Source organism: Empidonax traillii, unplaced genomic scaffold, assembly GCF_003031625.1.
Source record: "Empidonax traillii isolate 1590-97213 ecotype Southwest subspecies unplaced genomic scaffold, ASM303162v1 scaffold826:size277384, whole genome shotgun sequence".
Classification (NCBI taxonomy): domain Eukaryota; kingdom Metazoa; phylum Chordata; class Aves; order Passeriformes; family Tyrannidae; genus Empidonax; species Empidonax traillii.
This window is the reverse complement of record NW_020956019.1, coordinates 129914-151978: the sequence shown is the minus strand read 5'-3', so window position 1 is coordinate 151978 and position 22065 is coordinate 129914. Positions and strand designations below refer to the sequence as shown.

Sequence of the window (22065 nt, the reverse complement as noted above, 5' to 3'; positions counted from 1 at the left end):
ACTAGAGAACAAGAGAGTCAGGCAGGTAGGTATCACAACACATGGTAGAGATGTAAGGATGGCATGGGTTTTTGGTTTTGTTTGTTTGTTTGTTTGTTTTCCACAAAAAAACCCAAACCCACCCAAAAAAACCCTCACATGTCCATAAATGAAAACAGTAAGCAGAAATAAACATAGGTTTTTTTCTCTACCAAAGAGCAAGTCAGACAGAATGGAAATGTTACAGAAATAATTTGTATTTAAGTAAGTGCTTATAAAATAAGTTAATTACCACATAGCTTCAAAGTAGTCATCAGATCTTTACCCTAAAATGTATTTACTACTCACTGGGATGGAAATGAGAAATTACCAAAAGAAGGAGCAACTCAAACCAGGGCAGTAAAACACTCTACAGAAACCAGTTGCCACCAGGACACCTCCTATCCCCCACAGCTGACAAAAAGAAGTCCAGAGGGCAAAAGTCATAATTTACTGTTCAACTCACACGCACAGTGCAAAAATAATTTATAGTTTATTCCTCCTGTGAGAAAAGTGTTCAGGAACAGATAAAGAAATTCACGTTTGGAACCAAAAGTAACAGAATTTACCAAGTTATGCTTAAACTCTGTACATATACAAGCTTATATGCTGTACACTGTAATAATTATGGAGTTGAAAAATTACTAAATACAGAAGTATTTGTAAATCACTTTCCTACTAGGTAGAATGGGAATATATAGTGATGGTTTTTGGTGTGTGTATATGCCTCAGAAAATATACGTCTGCACACCAAGTACATATTATATTGAAAGAGGAGTACATTGCTATACCAGTGCCAGTTGGAGACAGCTGAAAGGGTACTGGGTATCTAAGGATTCACTGTCACTTTGTAGAAACCATGTTTTCCCAATCTATTCCCAGGTCTTACCAGGAAAGTTCACTGAAGTATTACCCAGACAGCTGTTGTTACTCCATTCTGGAAGGACTCTGCTTTCCAATTACTAAACACGGAAGTGATACTATTTGACAAGTTCTTGGTTGCAGAAATCTTAACAAGCTGACATCCAACCCAGTGATGGGAAGGATCTGGACTAGATCACAGAAAGTTGAAATACTTTGTACTGTTACTGTACACCAGCAAATCCAGGCACTTAACGCTACCAGTATTTCTATTCTCAGCTGTTCTAGAACTATGGGTGAAAGCTTATCTTTTTCATAATCAAAAACAAACTTTCCTTAGACCTCAGTAGGATAGGACATAATCTTACATTCTAACGGTACTGTATTTTAATGAACTCAGGAATTTGGCAAAGTGCTTACTTTAAAAGAACCATTCAGATATTTATAATAGCTTGACTAAACTTCAGAGCCAACAGATGATAAATTCTCTACAAGATAAAGGCACAATATTTACAGGTACTCTTACCACTGCAGCTTTAAATAAGATAAACCCACTGCCATCTTTGAAATTAAATTGTTAAGAATTATAGTAATAATCTTTCATAAAAAAGTAGATATGCTTGTGCACTGAGTACTCTTGATTCTGGAACCATCTGAACATGGGCATCACTAACATACACCCACTGTCCTCCTGATGCTCCCATGGCTTCTTTTAAACCTGAAATGCAGAAGCAAAAGAAGTTGTTTCTTGTCTTTCAAGACGTCATCAAACACATACAATGGATTATTTCAAATAGCAAGAGAAGCTTCTAACCCCCAAGCATTCATTTTATTTCAAAAGCTGACCAGTGTGAAATTAAGAACACAAAAACATCTAGTCTGTTCCAATAATCAATGCAAGACAAGCATAAGACTGAAGGAAACTCTGGTTTCAAAAATAATGTATAAGCTTGTCTTTCTGGGAAATGAGCTTCAAATGCAAAGTGATACCACATAGGATAGACAGGATAATGCTTGGTTCTCACTCCTCCCCAAGAAGGGAAATAGTAAATAGATTTACTTAACTTGGTTGGCTTAACATATTCTTGCCTCAACAAATCTTTCACTAACAGATTCTATCTTGGAATCTTATTTCATTCTATATACCCAAAAAATATTAATAAGAACTAGTATGCTGTTCTCAAAACACCATTAGAAACCCTCCACTAAATCTTGTATCCTCCATGAAAAAGCTTCTTCCTGTTCACATTAATCCAGATGATTCCAGTTTAAGCATTAAAAAATGTCTAATGCTAAAATACATAAAAAGCCCAAATATTTGGAAAGTTTAATTTAATTTAATGTCATGGATTTGATTCTTGTACTAAAATATTTTCAAATACCAAATATGCCAAATAATTACATTTTACCAGGCACAACTATTCATCTGGGCATATTATTTTGGCTAGGAAAGAGAGGAGAGTTTTCTATAAATTGTCTGTTTAATAACTGAATCAAAACTCCATTATTCACTCAGCTCTATGTGGAATTAGTAGCAGAAGTAGGTTATGTACTGGGTGCAACAAAAGAAGAAAAATTCATAGATTCATAGGTTGGTTTGGATTGGAAGGGACCTTAAAGATCATCTTGTTCCAACACCCCTGCCAAGGGCAGGGACACCTTCCACTAGACCAGGTTGCTCAGAGCTCCACCCAGCCTGGCACTGAACACTTTCAGGGATGGGTTTCTACGACTCTCTAAACATCACAGAATAGTCTGAGCTAAAAAAATTATTTGCTATAAATCCTTGTGGACAGTGGTTGTTTTTGGTTTTACAGAGAGAGAGAGAAAGAAGGCTATGTTTGTACATACCCAAAACATTCTTAGTGGTAGAAATATGCTCTAGTAATTTCTTGGAGGATGTCCTGACCTTCACGTACGCCGCGTAGTGACCACCTCTCATTGACCCGCTGTGCTCCACTATTCCATAAAGGCTATAGAGCACTCTTGCGCCATCCGTAACATTCTGCATTCCCAGAATTGCAGAAAACAAAGGTCAATTGTTTCACAGTGAATTTTATAGGCATTTTAACTAGCTATCAACTGTATTACTTCAAAAGAAGAAAACAGACACCTACAGCATTACAATTGAGTTTTGTTATATTTTGCAATAATACTTGTCCTTAATGCTGTTAGATACACTAACATCATCAGGGCACCATAGCTTAACTAATACTAGTTAACACTGTGATATTCTTGATATGAATGGAATTGCAAATAGTTACATTTTGATCTCAAAATCTCTGTGAAAAATTCACTCTATAATGTCCCTAGGAAAGGAAGGAATCATCACCATCATCATCATCAGTCCAGTTTTACTTGTGGTCAGACAACGACTCCTGAAGTACAATAAAAATAAAGATTTGAAATGAGTACCTTGCAAGATGCAGCACAAAATGGTGCTAAATCTAAGATCAGTGGGAAATCCACATGCCTATTTACTTTCCGTAGACTCAAACCAGCCTTCAAAAGGAAAGAAAAAAAAATACTGTAAAATATGTATCTTTACTAGAAGTTTTTAAAGCTAAGGTGTAGCACTATACTATTAAAATTAACCAAATCCAAGAGTAAGATTGTAACCGATTTAAACATTCTTTTCTATGTTTTCAATACCATGTTGCTACACATAAACATGATGGACACCTTTCCCTGGAGGTGTTAAAACAATCACAAAAACCACCAGCATGTTTCATCTTCTATCAGGTTCTGCCAGCTATCCTTATAAAAAGCCAGTATCACTATGCAAAACAACATTTCAAGAACTGCTTGTCTACCAGTGGGGCAGAGGAATGTACAAGAGGGTTTTAGCCTCTTACCTGGTGAAATCTTTTCAGGTGGAGAATAAGAATAGCAGGAACTGAAGAAATCAGAAGCTGCTTCCGAGCATTTGTGTAGACACCTTCCATTTTCTTTTCTGTATTTATGAGTATCAAAATAATTTGTCAAGTGAAGGCAGTCACATGGGGTTTTTAAAGTATTTTTAACATCTGTCAGAATAGATCTATGTAGCGATGATTTTGTACTTGTTATATAAAATACAAGGGAAATTTTGTAGAGTAACAGAAACATTTTCTCATTGTTCTAGTTATTAATAACCATAATCTGCCAAATCTGAGGATTATTTTAGCCAGTCTTGTGCAAATCAGATCAAAAGTTGGGAGCCTAGGTCATCTTGCACACTGAGATACCTACATTGCCTGTTACTACAGCAACCAACTTTTCTGTTAAAACCTGAAACAGACGGATGATCCCTGGACAAAAACCAGAAGGCATGGGTGTCCTTAGCTTAAGCACTCAGGATTGGGACATGTGGACTCCAGTCCCCCTATGGTGCAGAAGACATTGAACACAGGGCTCTTACCAAAAGTAGCTCAGGGGTTAGCTACTCAGTAAAAAGGCACATGCTATCACCATTTATTTTTGCTGAAAAGATTAATTAATTTACTAGTTCTATACATGTTCAAAGGAAAATATTTCATTTGAGGTAAAATGGAGCATTTCATGTCAAAGCAACTTCTTACATCTTTTGTTTTAGAAGGAAAAAATAAATGATGATTAATTGTAAATTGATGTTCCTTTTCCATATTTCATGGTGCCCCTGGAACCAAAGTTCTATTTATACAGCACTTGCAGTCCAATCATTCTAATGATTATAAAATACTATGTTTAGATTAATTTTTCTGATTTTACTGATGCTTAACTTGTATCTCTACAGATATCTACAACTGTAGAGCAAATGGCCAAATTTTTGTTACTATAAGACATCCCTTTATATTTTATTTACAAATAATCACAAGAGCTTAATTTTTTATCCTTCTGAATATTTATACATTAAAAAAAAATCCTCCAGTCTTTTGAAAAAGTTTATTTTTCATTAAATTGTTTTTCTTACTCAGTGAACTCTAATGGTCTGCTTGGGCTATACAAACGTCAAGGAAAACACTGTCACAAGAAGGTACCTGTCTCTCATCTCCATTCGTACAAATCTTTGGAAGTTTTTCCCCCCCCCCCTCTTCATTACAAGTGTCTTTTTTTGCCCCTTGTCCACACTTAATACTATTACTTCCCTGAGTGTATAAGCTACTGGGGCTGAATATTACAGCACTTATTTCAGAGCTTCAAGGATTGTAAGGAACAGAAATAGCAGCAAAGATTAGTATAAGGCAATGCACGTATTCAGTTTATGGTCATCTTTAAATTCCTAATCTTGGATAGAATGAAGATGCAAAATAAATTTTACATTGCATCTATGATTATGTTCTAATACAAAATTTAGCTTTGTTGCCATTGCCTGATGAAGTTTTGAGTTGTTACAAGCAAGTTCTGCTTGGGGAGACATTTTCTAATTAGCCACAATGGGGGGAGGCCTGTGATGGAGCAATGGAACAGCAGCCAGCGCAGAGGTTTTGGGAGGAAATGCTGGGAATTGTCCAGAGGGGTACAAGCACTTTACCTGTGGAGTTGGTTTTCTTCTGATACTTCTGTTTCCTTTCTGTGCAGCTCTCACATAAAAGCTTGTTGTTCCCCATTAAGAGCTCTACAGAGGTGAACTGGTAAAGGCAGGACTGAACAGAACATTCCTTTGAGCTAGTTATGTAGCTTTGGGAAAGCGTCTGGAAAGCATTTTGAGGGGTTTGGGATAGTGAAGATTTGTCTACTGAGAACATGGAATTATTTGATAAACCTAACGCTGGATCTCCACGGCTCGATTTTTTATCTTCATTTATTGGATCACAGAAGCCAAGTTTGGATATGGCACTGGAAATCACCTCTTCATTACTGTCACTTGGCATGTTGTGTGGCATTTTAACATTTACGTGGCTGACATGCAAACCAGACGTGTGGCTGGACGGGCTCAAAGTTGTTTGCTTAGAAGCACTTTCGCTTTCTGAGGCTTCACTGTCAGCATCAAAGCTGCTTTCAGAGCGGCTGGCTTCCTTCTCACTGCCCTCCGTCTGACTGCCATTGACAGCTGAGTCAGCAGTTGTGTCTTTGGAGTACAGGACACCAGAGCTACCTTCCAGCTCAAGCTTTTTGGTTTTCTCCTGCATGATAACAGGACTTCTTTCTCCTTCCTTCGAGGAAGCTTTTCTGGCAAGCCGTCTCTCATGGTTCAATTGGTTCTGTAAATTATGGCACTATTATTTCAGTAATAAAAGTAATCCATTCAGAAAATAGATTTGTAATCTATCATATCTTTTGAAACATGACAAATTCAAAGCAAATTAATTGGGGTTTATATTGGTTTATATGCTCCACCTCTCACATGTTTAAGCTAGTCTATTTCCCTAAGATCTTTTTAAACTGATTTAGGATTAGAAACCTACATCCCACTCAGCTAAGAGCATTATACTTACTGTGAGATCAATACTTCCCACAACTAATAACTCACTTTGTGACAGCTGTGGATGGCACGCCTGAAGTGTTATTCACTTAATCTGATTTAAAAAAGGTTCCCAAGTTTAAGCTAGTCCTCCCGTCAGAGGCCTTAGTCAATGAGAGGCTCCAGAAGAAAATTCAACTCACCTTGTAGGCATTGCCGTAGAATTAACTAAAGCATCCCTTGTAGGATGTTTGCTAATTTGTATATTACCTGAAGTTGATATTTTTAAAATCAAGATTGCAAGAAGAAAGAAAAAGGTTGCTGCCGCAGAAAACTACTCCTTTAGATAAAAAGTGATTTAGATAAAAAGTGTTCACGATTCTTTTCTCTCCTTCTTTTGTTTGGCTACTTTTCAACATAAACTAGCAACTTCCCTTCCCCTTTGTTTTTTCCTTTATTTCAATTGGATGAAAATTCCAGTGGTGCTAGTGGGAATCCTTCCATTCACCTCAGTAGTTTGAGCTGTAGGCCTTTTCTCCTACAACAATCAGTTTCTGCACTACTTCTTTCCATCCTTTCCTTTGTTTATATCCCATGCCCTTTTTGTACTTCTGTCTGATTCTCTTCTCTTAGAATGCTTTTATATAGTCATTCTGTTGTATTTTTTCTTCACATGTATTTAATGTGTTAGGACCTGATTAAGAAGAGTTTTTATGGTTCCCAACTGGGCACAGACCCTTGCAATAGTCCCAAAATCAACATGAATTGAAACTAGTTTGCAGACTTTTTTTCCTCACAAAGGAAACCCTGTAACTGAAAACTAAACAGTTACCAATGATTGTCATTTCTCACACTTCTAGTAATGACCTAAATATTTTAAAACAAGTTTATATCAACAACATATATACAAAAAAACCCCCATTCATAGGTTAGCAAAATTCCCTAGAAATTCCCAGTTGCCCTAGAAACTTCAGAATAAACTCAAGATGACTGGTTAGTGTGCGTAAGTTCTTACCTTATCTTTTGTTAAAGTGTGTTTCTTGACAATTTTGGGTTGATTATTCAGTGTACTGATAGAAGAACAGTTATACTGACCAAGATCTGCCTCCTGTACACTTTTACCTTTACCTGTTCTTCCCAAAGGCACAGGTTTTGCAACCTAAGAAATTAGACAGAAAATTAGGACAGGCACTATGTCAATTTTGTATTCCTTTGCAACGTACAGAAGAGATGAATGTAGGTGGTGGTTTTTTTTCCTTTACTTTAGAAAACAGTGACCTACATAAAACCAATTAACTTGCCTTCGAACTTTTTTTATCATAACCTCACTGTCAAAGTCTTTGAAGGATCAACTGAAAGGCAGAAGGAATAGGAATGATACAAAATTCCTGTACATAATACAACACAAAATAATCTCTTATTTTTCTAAGGACGTGCGTAGCTGTACGAGATATGACTTAATCAAAGGGGACACAGCTCCCGTAAGTCAGTCTCTGGTGTAGCCAACCACCTTATGCCACGGTGAAGGAGCTGCCACACCCCCTCCATCACATTACTGGCAGCAGTGTGTCTGAATTGAGGAAAGCAACAACTGTACAGTGATGCCCGTCCTTGAGTAAGTGCAGCAACTGCCAAACATCCAAAGAAATGGCTCCCAAAGAGAGCCCACAGAGTTCCCGTGTTACACATGGGAGCCAGGAAGCACAAGAGCCCAGATACACAAAATGTTCTTAAAGCTTTAACTCCCACCGGCATCTGCACTCAATGCACCGACAAAGGCAGAGAATTTGTTATGAGCAAAACTGCTGTTTGGACAAGAACACATTTTATACAGGAATAAATACTACATTAATACTCTCCCTTAAATATATAAAGAATATATGCGGGATGGGGGAAGAACCCCTCCCAACCCACCCCCACTTTGTCAAATGAAAACCCCAAGTCCTGCAAAACCAGAGTAGATGCCTTCAAAGGAACGCAGTTCCTCCACAGCTAATGGAAGTATTCTGTGAAATGCTGAAAATACCAGAATCAATAAATTCCAATATCCATTTTTACAGTGTCTCATCCTGTAGGTAAACTCCAGCCCAAGAGACTCCAGTTCTCTATGTGCAAACCAACAGATGAGAATCTAACTTGCTGAACCTCCAAAAAAAAGTTTACAATCATTCTATTCATGTAAGTATATTCTACTATATTAAGCTAATCTCAGACCTATATATTCTGTAAATTACTATGGTTATTTGGTCCAAGTTTGGACTAATTTAAAAATATATGTACTTAAGATATTGTATGTCTATCCATACAAAGAAAATCCTATAATGAACAAATGTATGGCAATACTCGTATTTATGGACAAGGTTACATTTTTAGGCTTGAAATCAAAACTCTGTGTAAATACATAAATATCTTCATAAAGTTATGTAGAAACAATCCACTAGAAGCAATAGTTACTTATTACATATTCTGTGTCTTACCCTCTCCTCTATTATAGGAAGTGAAAGATCAATGAAAGGTTCTTTTACTGTTGAAATCTTGAAGAAAAAGAGAAAATGCATTTAAACACAAAGAACATTTTGCAGGTTTAGTACATAGCTCCCTTTATTTAATCAATTTATTATCAGAAACTATACAAGAAGTTACTTAGTTACGAGATGTATCAAACTACAATGAAGAACTTCCCACTTTTTAAAAAATTTTTTATGTTAGCTTTAATTTTCTTTCCAACACTGCACAAAATTTCAGCATACAGACACAAAGGGCAAGGCCATTCACCTGGGCATGAACTGGACATAGAAGTAGTTTGGTGCTCAGTTTCTCTGAGCTTCAGACAGATTTTCAAGTCACGTGGGCCTTTGTGGTATAAATTTGCAGAAAGCTATCTTTTAGAGTTTCCTGATTCTGGACTCTTCTGCACAGGCATTTGACCTCGTACACCGTTGCACAGCAGGGACTGGTTAGTGACAGTTAAGTGACAGGTTCTGACCTCATGCCTCAGATAAGATTAAGTCAATATTACTGGTTACAGCTAAAAGCTTTGTTAGATTTTTTTCACACTGTAATATACTCTAGTATTGTTAAAATAGATCCAGTTACTGGGGAAAAAGGAATTAAAAAAACTCCCCAGCTTCTTTTTTGTACTGCGGCTTTATTTTGCCATCTATAAGCTGGAAATATCTTTCAAAGCATACCTAAAGACAATCTCTTCCAGCACTTCCCATTTGCCTTTATCACTAACTTCCTTAAGCTCTCTCCCTTGCTGCCCTCAATCCTTCCAAAACTGACTTATCTTACCTCTGGAAAGACTGTGAAAAACAAAACCTTAAAAAAAAAACACAGTAAAAATCATGTTGAACATTTAAGTCACTGAACACAGTCATGCCCTCAATTACTATCACTGTGTCCCTTGTCTTGTATTTGTGACCCTGTCCTCCACCTGGGACATTTGATATGGACTGCGGGCTTATTTTTACCTGTTGTGCGAGGGAATCAGGATGGTTTAGGTTCCAGTAAAGCAATAAATGAGATAAAAAGCATTGCAACTACGGTGACTGACTGCCTGAGGGGCGATGTTCAAACAGGGGTTCCTCTAAAGTGTCAGTTTGCATGAAGGAACATGAATCAAAAATATCTTGCCAGCGCAGGCAAAGGAAAATAAATGCTAAACTCTTCCTCAAAGAGCTACAGCTAGCACATTCCCAAGTCCTGTGCAGGTAGAATATAAGAATCCATCAAAAATAAATGAGACGTGCAAAATACATACAACCTCTATTTTTTATATAGTCAAAGTTCTTCATTGACACTAGTAGCACATTGAAGTGTAATCTGCACATCACACACAGGTAAGTTTACCTGGCACTGCACGACTGTGCTTAATTTTTCAGATTGATTAATTTACTTAATCTCTATAATATGAAATAGAACATTTAAAACCAAACACAAATATAACATTCAATTAGAAAAGTCATGCAAATAAGATTTTTCTCTTTCAAACTTAAAGTAAATTATAACGATCATGGAAAGCATTTATGATGAAATGTCAGTAATATTAATTATGAAAGGAATATGCTGTTCATTGGGGTTATTATGTTAATTATAAAACATACTTCAAGGAAAAAGAAATAATTTCAGCATTTCCCCGCTCATACTAATTCAAATTAAGTAATTGCCAATTTTCAGGTATATCCCAGAAGAGCAGGCAGGAGGATTTATGTGTTAAGACAGGCAGGTGTTTTAAAAATATCAAGTAGCATTGGGGTATAGCACTTATGATTATGGAATTTGGAACCTCCAGCCTTAAGTTAAATGTAAAATCAAGCCCAGTACTTGAATCCTTTTTCAATTCAAAGGACCCCTCTTCTTAGGTTTGGGAGGATAATGCTTTTAAGAAGGAATAAATCATTTCAAATGAAAAACTTTCAATAAAGTCTTGTTTTTACAAACAAACAAACAAGTATAAAATTGGCAACACAATTTTATACTTTCAAGACAACATAATCAAACCAGTATGTGATCTATTCCACATCAAACCAAATTCCAGAATACCTACATTTTCACATTCCTCACACATGACAGTGCTAGTCAATTCACCAACAAAGATCCTATCTATGAAGTTCATCTTCACACCCTCTCTTCCATATGCTGAAAAAACATTGCCTTTTTTAAATGTGAAAAATAACAGATCCAATGCCAAACTATAAGTACAAAAAAATTCTTTCCAAGATATATTATGAAAACATATTTTTAACCATATTCAAAATGTTTAGAACACAATACAATAACTAATTCATCATATACTGTGTTATCTCAACATTTAAAAATATTTTAGTGAGAAGGTTCCCTTTTATCCTTCCCTTCCCAACCTAATGTAACAGAATAATAAAACTGTATCTCTCAAGAAGAAGTCTTTTAAATAAAATCTGTTTCCCTTTGCATACATACTGTTGTATTGCCTTGATATAGAGACTGGGGTAGCAGACAGGTTGTCACCCCTTCTAAATGTTTTTTTCAACTACAAAACTCCAAAAAAATAAACAAGAGCCTTGTCTAATACATTGCTATGCCTTATCTTTTGCAGATTTGGGAAGGGTGACTTTTAAAACATCTTAATCACTGAGACTTTAATAAAAAAAAAATTATCCCCCAAATTAGAACTACTGAATAAGCAAACACACATACACAAAAAGATTAAAACCTCGTTTTGAACAAAACCATGCCTTCTTTACTTTGTAGTTGTATTTAGAGTGCTCAAAGTATCAGTCAAGTGACAGAAATCAGTTTCTTTATGGGAAGTGGCCTCTCTGAGTGATACAGTAATTATGACTGTACAAAAAATGTGAAGCAGGCTACTTTAAAAAAGAAAATTAAATTCTGCCTATCATTAAAAGATGCATTATTAACACCATGGGAGCCTTTATCCTGGATACAAAGATGCAAGCCAGCACATACTAAGCTGTCTGTACTTTGGGTACACACTAGGCGGCACTAAAGTAACACAGAACAAATGTCTGCTCACTACAGCACTTCGGGACTGCTGTTTGCAATAAGCAGTTATGAAGAAAATAGTATTTAAAGACTTGGGAGTTTTTAGAAGTTTTCAATAAAGACTTGCATACCTTTGACTTTTCTTCTAGTTTCTTCATCTGCCGTCTTAGTGGTTGGGTTATTAAATGCTTTTAAGATACCACTTTGTATACGCTGTAAGTAAAAAAAAATTACAAGTATTTTAAGAGTAAGCATTCTAAAAATAGTTGTATATTATTAGATTTTATCTTGTATTATTTGAATTAAATAATCATAATTTAATGTTGTCATATTACTGTTGTTATTCACTAACAATGTCAAAACTACATGAGCTTAACTTTAGTAGGTAACCATCCAAAAACTTCTTTCCTTTAAAAAGAGAACCACTGTAGCGCCCTTGATACGTTATCAAGAAACAATGGAATTTTCAGTGAACAAGTACTGTCCATTTCTTCCACCACTGGAGAGAAAAAATATATGGAAGAATGGATTATTACTGATGACTAAGACAAAACACACTTGAAGGCAGCTAAAGACCTTATAACAGTCAGACTTCAATGACTGTGTTTGGGCAGTACTTTTATTACTTCTCTTTATTTTCTAACACTGCACATTCCAGAGTTATGTTAGAAAACCTTACAAGAGACAGAAAACTTCCATGAAGTGAATCCATATAAATGTTATTAATATTTGCTCCAAAAAAATCCTAAAAACTACATTTTTGAAAGAAGGATCAGAAATAAGCAACTTCATAAGCGATGGGCTGTAGCTGCCCCTCCAGATGCAGGGTACTTCCCCCTGCTGTTTCTCAGCTGCCCTGGGGTGAGGGGATGCTGTGAGGTGTACCCTGGCAGCAGAGCAGCACTGGCTGGTAAAAAAGCCCAACTTGACATGCTGCTTAGAGGGAAGCAGGAGGATGAATCAGGTCCCCTGACAGGGAACAAGTGTAGCATGCATGACCTGTGCTTCCCCTTTTCTTGGCAAACGTACTGGCTATCTGATCCACAAACTCTAGGAACATGTACGAGTCTCCCACATTGGTGTGCAAATGACATTTCTAATTAAACGTGTCACTGAAGTCACACTTAGAGCAAAGTACCATCCTAAGAGACAAATGATGATACCCAACTTTCTGCAAGCAACTCAAACCCTGTGTCCTAACAGGAAAGGATTAATAAATGGCTCTTGTTTCCAGGCAGCAAAGTACACTTTCAGACCACAATGCTACAAAAGTGTGAGGATGACAGACAGCCTTGGAGGTTTGGTTTGCAGTTCAGGCACCCATCAGACCAGTCATACTCCGACCTTATGAGTATGTGACCTGGCTTGTGAATTAACTCCCGCTGCCCCAAGCTCAGCTTTGTTCATCTTAAAGCCAACAATATACTAAAAGGATTAATCAATAGGTAATTCATGAAGTTGAGCACCATAAATGGGTTTAGGGCCATAAGCAACCCTTTTGTTGGGATTAGCGCGTTGAACCATTTATTTAGGTCAAAGAAAGACATAGTCTTTGAATGGACAGGGTGCTGTGGACAATGGCAGCAGACATTAATCAATTAGCAGCAGGGTTCAGCCACTTCAGGCCCCGGTGTGAAACCATCTCCAGCCCACATTGCTGGAAACGGCAGACGCTATGTCATCTTTATTGTCGTACTGCCAGGCTTTTAGCTTAAAAATGTGTACAAACACACTTTCTAACTTTTTTTCACAGGGATAGCACTGGTATCAGATACAAGACACAAAACCAAAGAGAAGAGACAAAAATATAAAGTGATTTTTGGTTAGGTCCTGTAACTAGTGTCATGTTATGTATCATATGTATCATTTCTTACCAAAACGCTTAGGGTTTAAAAACAATCCTGGTAGGGCTAGGGAAGCAAGGATGGCCACGTTCAGCCCTCACAGGTGGATGGCAAAGCGGTCAGTCACCTTTCAGCAGGGCTGTTCCTTCTTCCAAGCATAAAGTTTAAAAGCAGCTTGAAAGAGGAAGGTCAGCGTCTGTAAGCCTTGCCACAGGGTTCTGGTGGCAAACACATTGCTGCAGCCAGAGCCACTGAGGTGAGGAGGCCACAGGGGCAGCTGCCAGGCTCCTGCCTGTGTCCGGCCAGCACGGTGGCCAATGCTCACCACGGACCTTATATTTGCTGGTTTTGCGCCATCTACAGACCTGAAACAAGGGATACTTTAAAGAAAATGAGAGAGAAAGGGGGAGAGAGCTTTTCCTACTACTGTTGGTGGCAGAGCACCCCGAGGTGATAAAGATGTGTTTGCAGTAAACCATAGTTAGGGCAGCTGTGAGGTTTAACTGCAGGGCAGGGTGGGACCCACCTCTCCCCGCCTGGTAAGGGGCAGCAGAAATACTGCCCAAAAGGTCACCATGAATTCTCACCATCTTCCATCACTCTTTTGAGGCAGCTACTGCAGCTGTCACTGCTCTCTAATAATAAATGGCAAAATTCAAAAGGCAAATATGAATGCAGGTTATCGTAATGATGGCACATCCACTGGTGAAGCAGGAGACTGACTTGAGGGGAAACACAAGCACCTACTGGAGAAGAAGCTTGGTTGTGGTAATAATCCTACTTTCTGTGAATCCTCCTTTGTCAAGTAAGTACAGTTTCCACCTTTTTTAATATGAAAATCAAAAAATAAACCAATAAAGTTTCCTTCTGCTGTAAAAAACGTGACAAGCATTTTTTAACTGAAATTACCTGCTTCTGCTGAGCACCCTGCTCAAGACATAATTTTCTAAAAATTTCCAGTGTCAAGGTTTAATTGTTTCTCCTTGCAAATCAGTTCTGTTTATGATCAAGTATGCTGCTAACAAGACCACAGAATCAAAATTGCAGAATATGCTGAGTTGGAAGGGACACACGAGGATCATTGAGTCCAACCCTTACTCTTGCACGGGATCATCCCCAAGAGTCACACCATGTGCCTGAGACTATCATCCAAACACTTCTTGAACTCTGTCAGGCTTGGTGCTGTGACCACTTCCCTGGGGAGCCTGTTCCAGTGCCCAACCACCCTCCGCGTGAAGAACCTTTTTCTAATATCCAACCTAAACCTCCCCTGACACAACTTCAAGGCCATTCCCTTGGGTCATGTCACTGGTCACCACAGAGAAGAGATGCAGTGCCTGCCCCTCCTCTTCCCCTCACAAGGAAGTTGTAACTGCAATGAGGTCTCCCCTCAGTCTCCTCCAGGCTGAACACACCAAGTGACCTCAACCACTCCTCATAGGGCTTCCCCTCAAGCCCTTCACCATCTTTGTTGCCTTCCTTTGGACACTCTCTAACAGCTTAGTATCTTTCTTATATTGTGGTGCCCAAAACTGCACACAATATTCAAGGTGAGCCTCACCAGTGCAAAGCAGAGCAGGACAATCCCCTCCCTCAACCAGCTGGCAATGCTTTGCCTGGTGCCCCTCAAGACATGGTTGGCCCATGTATATTAGTATTCTGGTTGGATGGGGATTTGTTCAGTTCTACTCTAGTGCCCAAAACTGGGCTCAGATACAACTTTACATCTTATCCGTGAGACAATTCAACTCAAGATCATGACATTCATCAGGTTACTAATGAGAGGGAAGAGGAAGTACACAGGTCAGTATGATATTTAAGGCCTTCCCTCAGAGGATGCTTAGAAAAGCCTATTTACTTAAACAGCATCTGAAAAGAAGGGTCCAAGTCAGGCAGATTAAATCTGATATGGTCCAAGATCGTTCCAGCAAGCAAACACACTTTTTTCCAGCAATGCAAGAGGCACAAGTAATGAAGGAAAAGAAACAACAAAACTCACACAAGGACATTTTCAATACAATGAACTGCTTCTATACTTAGCATACTTAGATGTAGATTTTAAGCAGAGAAAAGCAACACCTTATTTATAAAGCAAGGAGCTCTTCACACTTTCAACAGATACAAGAAATCTCTCAAGATTTTTCTTCGGGGTTTTTTTTTCCACAATTTTCAGTTAAAACTGTGGGCAGGCCACAGCTAGGAGCTGCTAATTTTTGTTCCCAAGCATAAAAATTCTGTCAGCTAGATCAGAGGTCCTATGTATTTACTTTCTTGACTCCTCAGATGTCCTTTTTTCATAGTTTTCTTTTTTTAAATAAAGGCAAACAACTCAGATTCCTAAAGTTATCACGTTCTACTTACCATACTCCTTCTACTGGTAACTGAAACTTCCATTCCAATCAACAATTTTAACAAATCAACATGAACATAATTAAATCATCTTTCAAAAAAAGTAATCATTTTTCTCAAGATAACAAAAATAGCCACTCTTACTTCAGTAAATACATCTTTCAAACATTTGGAACATGAAGAACATCGAAACAATGGCTAGTAGTTCACCATAAAGTCAATTAAGTTCTTTAAAAAGACACACAAAAACATTACCTTTGTCTCCTCAATCCTAATTGCATCCAACAGATAGTGCAGAAGCTCCTGGCTGTCCTGCTGCTGGAACCCCTTAAATCGAGGAGCCCTATGAAAGAAAGAGTAAAGAATTTAAAATTACCTGAGAAGGCACAGAATGACAGAACATGATGAGTTGGAAGGGACCCACAAGGATCATTAAAGTCCAACTCCTGGCCTGGCACAGTACACCCCGAAAATCACACCATGTGCTTGAGAGCATTATCCAAATGCTTCTTGAACTCTATCAAGCTTAGCACTGTGACCACTTCCCCGGGGAGCCTGTTCCAGTGGCAAGACAATGTCTACAGCAGAGTCTTGTTGGATGCCAGGGACACAAATAGGTGCAATCCCTGCTGGACCTCATGGGACTTTAGGAAGCTCCTGCTGTGGCAGGCAGCAATTACACCAACAAGGCTGCACTCTAACCTGGGTCACATTTTAATCCTATTGAGTATGGCTTGACTAAAGTACAGCTTTGCCAGTAGAGCCTCATCCATGCTAGCAGCACTTCCCTGACTGACTACACCAGTACTTCTGTACCACTAAACATTCCCAATGTCATGGAAGAGACAGAAAGATTGTCAAAGTGCTTAGCCTCCCTTGCTATCTCACCCTTTTCTCAACTGAGCAGAAATCTCAAATGTGCACAAAACAGTCCATGTACAGTAGACCATAAACAGCACAATAATCTCAACTGGAAAAAGACAATCTTGAAATGAAAGGGAAGTCACAAGGCCATACGTCAAGCAAACAAACAAAAACTGTGTCAGAATCCAAAGGAGAATTTCTCAACTTAAACAAATATACAACCATCTCTTCTAAATGGCTACACAGGCCATTAATGCAGTAATCTGCAGCTTACCAAACTATCAGAGAGTTAAGATGGTAAACATCACATTGTATATGGATTTCAAATACTATTAACAAAACTTATAAGAGAATTATAATAGAAAGATATCCTGATATATGTATCCTAATACATGTAATTTCCACTGTATTCAATTATTCTTTTATTTATGCTAAATTTCTTCAACTAATATTACATATATTAGCTATAAATGCTCTAAACCAGGGATCTCCCTTCTAAGAGCATTTCTAATCAGAAAAGCCAGGGTTTGGTGTTGGGTTTCTTTGGGTAGGAAGAGTTAAGCAGTCCTTTGTTATCAGGTAAGAGTTACTCTTACAGTTCTTTCACAGAAGTTTTAAAAGGACCTTTTAGCATCATAAATTATCAATTCGTGCAATATCTGCATCCAAAATCCTGTCCTAACAAACTGCAATACTTCACACATCTGAAATGCATATTAAAACATGCAATATTACCAGAAGCAAACAAAACACAGTTTCATACCTAAAATGAAGAGAGACCAAAAATAATGAGACAATCTCTTCACAGGTATTTTAACTGAGACAATAAATTTGAATTCAAATTCCAAAACTATCAGGTTTGTGAAGATAGATAATAAATTGGCTAAACACTGTCTGAACTCTCCTCAAAGCTGCTTTTGGGAATTGTATACCCATGTGGTTTTAACAGCAAAAAGCCCTGAAATGACAGATGTTCAAATTTCATAAACATTCAGCACTAATTCAAAGGAACCTGCTTTACTCACCCATCAAAACAATCAAGTATATCAAGTATTTTGTTCCCACTGTACATTGAATTGTACAAAAACATTACAAATTTTAGCATTTTTGCAATGCCTGAGCGCACCAAAACCAAGTTATCTGGACAACCAATCCAATCATAGGCTCATAGAATGATTTGGGTTGAAAGGGACCGTGAAAGATCATGAACAATCCACACTGTTACTGTGATTTAAAATCACTACATTCATTTACTGGCTACTCATGTTAAACAGAAATACGAACCTGCAAAATTTAGAGTCTTCAACAGCTGCAACAGCTTCTTTCAGAAAAAAAAAAAGTAGTGTACTTGCTAACCTTTCTTCTCTAGAAATAAAAAGTCTCAAAGAAAAGGGTCTACACGCCTTAGAAAATACACATCTGGTGTCACTCTTGTCCTCTCTGACTACACTGTCCTCCAAGCTGCTGTCCTCTGTGGTGTCTGGCACCAGCAGAGATGAGCCAACTTAGGAGTCAGCCCAAGGACACAGAAGGGACAGTGGCACCAGCCAAGTTTGTAACACTGCACTTTACTATCCAGGACAAACAAAAACTGAAGGCTCCACAGGAAAGGTGATTCTTTTCTAGCCTTTTGGATCACCAGCACCATCCACACAACCCTCATAAGCCAAAAAAGGAAAATCATTTGTTTCAGACTACACTCCCACTTACACTGGTGATCTTTTAGCCAATTGCACAGGGTAACGTTGCGTCTGTTCATGAGACAGCTATTCAGTAGTTTTAATCACTGCTATTCGAAAACAGGTGATTCCTTTTTTTACTACTCACAGCATCTAAATATACTCTAAATACAATATTTTCCAGGCATAGATTACACAGAAATCACAAAAAATAGACTTATAAGTACCTGAATAGATCCCTAAGGTGTTGCCTTTACTAAGATAACCACCGCTAGAAGGCTCCTCATAAACAACTTTGATGTCCAGCTTCTTGCAACCCCAAATGAAACTGTATAAATATTCACTATTAACATACCTCTATTCACATTAACCACAGCATGTTACTCAGGACTGGAATGGGTGGGTTTATGCATTTCCAGTAATGCCACCAAATGGCAGCTGCGACTCTTGACGCAGACTGAGAAGAGCACATGCAGGCGTAACCACGTGCACCCCTTCCAAAACTTAGCACAGGGGACAACTCCCTTAGCAGAGCTCAAACAGCAATTTTTTAATCAAACCGGCAGAGCAGCCAGAAAAAACCAACCACTTACTTCAATTTTATTAAACACACGCTGAGCTAGTTTTCATTTTCATTGTGTGCTCCAGCTAACCAGTACATGGAGCTGCAAACACGCAGCTGCATTTTCCCCTGGCACAATGATCTCACTTGCCCAGCCATGCTCTGCAGCTGTTCTAGGGTTCTTGAAGGTGAGGCTTCTGTCTCACTCATACACTAAAGCTCCTTGGGTTTGTCTTGGACAGGAGAAATTAAAGGAGTTCAGAGAACACATCAGATGTGCAACGTGCCTACAACAGTAAAATGTAAAGCTGGGCAAGATGTCAAAATGCCAAGATAGGACACAGCATACTTGGGCTACAGGCAGGATAGGGATACAACGCTCTCAGTTTTTAGCTGCTCACTGGAGGCCCTTTGGGGTGTAACTGGAGAAGGACTGAAGGTGACAAGGCAGATCTCTAAGGTCAGTGCCTAAAATTAAGTGGAATAAATCTGGACCTGCATATGCAAAACAACATATTCACATTTACAAATAGGATACTTTCACATTTGTACTTTATGTCTACTTTTTGACACAAGGTTGACAATACCCCTAGTTAAAAATGATTTAATGATGCTGCTGTACTGTGAGGCTCACTAAAAAATCTGGAATCAGCAGAGTGGGTGATTTTTTTAAGTATTCTTTTCAATGTGAATTCTTTTCCATGAGCAGGTCAACCTAAAAAATTAAATTTCAGATTTTAAAAATCTCAACACTCTTCCTAAAAAATATTCTGTTTAATACAATTAAAATGCAATATTTTCTTCTATTAAAATCAAATGTTCTATTTCCAATCAGTTTGATTATAAACCCCAAACACTTTCTGAGAAGCACTGAACCTTTATTTTGGCTCCAATAAAACTCTCAATATCCATTTAAAAAAAACATAACATACGTAGCTGCATGCATGTTTCCATGTATCCACAGTTTCACTTTTCAATTTGCTAAAACAGTTTTCCCTCACTGAATGTCCAGGAACCTGAAATAAGCTTATTTTTTTAACCCAGATGCTAAAATCAGTTCAATTCTGACAAATCTAATTAGTTAGCCAGAGCTTTATCATTAATTTATCAGAAATGTCTTGTTTCCTTGACACAGTGAGAATCAGTGAGTATATTCAGCCTATCTCCTACAGTACAGATACATTAATAGCTTCAGTGTATATCAAGAAAACCTTGCACATATACATCCTGGATCCTGGTACTAATAGAGATTTTTATTATTTTTTGGCCACAAAAGCAGGACCTCTGCAAGAGGCACTACAGTAAAAAAGAATAAAAATTAATAATTACTTGACAAAGAAGTGAACAAAAACTCTATCACTGTTACAGGAGGTTTCTTTTCACTGTAAACACACCTCAGAGCTAAATCTTCAATGCAAAAAGCGCCACAGATACTTTTTGTTACTGCTTATGGTTTGCAGTGTAGCTTCCCACTGATGAGCATGCAATAATCACTTCAGATGAAAACTAATGTACTAATTTATATTTCAAGGTAAAACAGTTCACCTGTATGTTCAACACAGTTTTAACAGCTTAAACTTAGAAGGGAGGAAATTAACTCAGCCAAGGCAGTGTGTCATTTGGGTTTTTTTTTTATTTTACTAGCACATGGTGCATCTATGACTGGAAGATTATTTAGGCTTCTCTGTGCCTGTACTAAATCTACATGCCTAAATTTTAATGGAAACATGGATGATGGTAATTTAACAGCTACCACTTTAAAAGTGTAGCAGCAAGGAAAGTGACCTGTAAAGACTCTATGTAAGGTTTGAGTCATTTAGTTGAACTGACAAACGATGTCACTGTTAACACTGCTTAACATATAGTTAATAGTTAACATATAGTCATTCATGTACATAGCATGCTATGTAATGTTGCCTATAATTCCATCTCATGTTCTGTGGAAAAACATTTGAGATTAGTGCATTTGTTTTGGGGGGAAGCCACAAAAAGAAACCAAAAAATCAACAATAAAAAGGAGGGAATTTCACAGCTCGCAATGCATTTTACTGGAAGCTTCCTACATTTGTAAACCAGTATTAGAGGGGGGGGAAAAAGAATTAATCCATGCTGATACACAGAAATCTGACAACTAAAAGATGTGTGCTCTCGTCTCCTTGAAAATATGCTCCAAGCAAGATCCTTGGCAAAAGTGGGGGACTTGGAGATGGTTGGTTGGGTTGACCGCTCACAGATGTGCTGACATATGGAAGCCAGTGCCAATGCGATACAACCTGTTGTACAGTGTCAGCAGGATAATGACAGAACAGGTTGAACTCCTGCTAATGGCCATAAGTGGTGAAGGACAACTGTGACATCTACAAGCATACTACTTATCTAGCCTCTCGCTGCTCATCTGGAGACCAGTTGTAATTGCTAGACTGTCAGTTAAAAAAATACTTCTCCTCATGATTTACTTCCTAGAATGCTGTAATAACAAAAACTACGTAATAACATAATTTTTCAAAGAAAAATACCCTGATAGTTTTAATTCCTATACTATATTAATTTGAGGGAAATTAAGCTATGCTTTGAAAGCAGAACCAGGATACACTATTACAGTCATTCAGTCATGCTGCTCAGAGCTGGCGCACTTTCACTGTCTCTAATAAAAATCTCACCCAAAATCATCCTTTCAAGAATTACTATCTCTGTTTAGAAGATAGCCTAATACCTTGGAAAATTTTGGAAACAGAAATAAGTACCTGGACACAGAAACAGAGCATACTATTTGATTTTTTTTTTCCAGTAGTGCAACACACAGAGGAACCCTTTAGTAATGCAGTACATACACTACAGAGTTCTGCTTGATAGGAGGTGCTTGGCAGGAAAAACCCCAACCAAACATGGGTTTGCCCCCATATGTAAGTAACAGATAACACCAGGCACATCTGGAGGTCATGGATAGACAGCTCTTAGCTCTCCTTGGGACATGCTGGCCAATTTGTTGAATCTTTTTTGTCTCACCTTCCCCCAAAACAGAAAATGAGGCATCATCACTTC

The 22065-nt window shown here is 37.9% G+C and overlaps 1 protein-coding gene across 1 annotated transcript in view; it reads right to left on the bottom strand.

Moving 5' to 3' along the window:
• Positions 1 to 215: 215 nt before the first annotated feature.
• The window catches only part of USP45 (ubiquitin specific peptidase 45), a 51003-nt gene continuing 29153 nt past the window's right edge, over positions 216 to 22065 (bottom strand). The window contains 10 exon segments of the mRNA XM_027901950.1: positions 216 to 1597; positions 2731 to 2884; positions 3295 to 3381; positions 3735 to 3832; positions 5372 to 6041; positions 7257 to 7400; positions 8719 to 8775; positions 10791 to 10882; positions 11857 to 11938; positions 16174 to 16261. Of these exon segments, the coding sequence (XP_027757751.1) occupies positions 1464 to 1597; positions 2731 to 2884; positions 3295 to 3381; positions 3735 to 3832; positions 5372 to 6041; positions 7257 to 7400; positions 8719 to 8775; positions 10791 to 10882; positions 11857 to 11938; positions 16174 to 16261 (1606 nt within the window). The 3' untranslated portion in view covers positions 216 to 1463.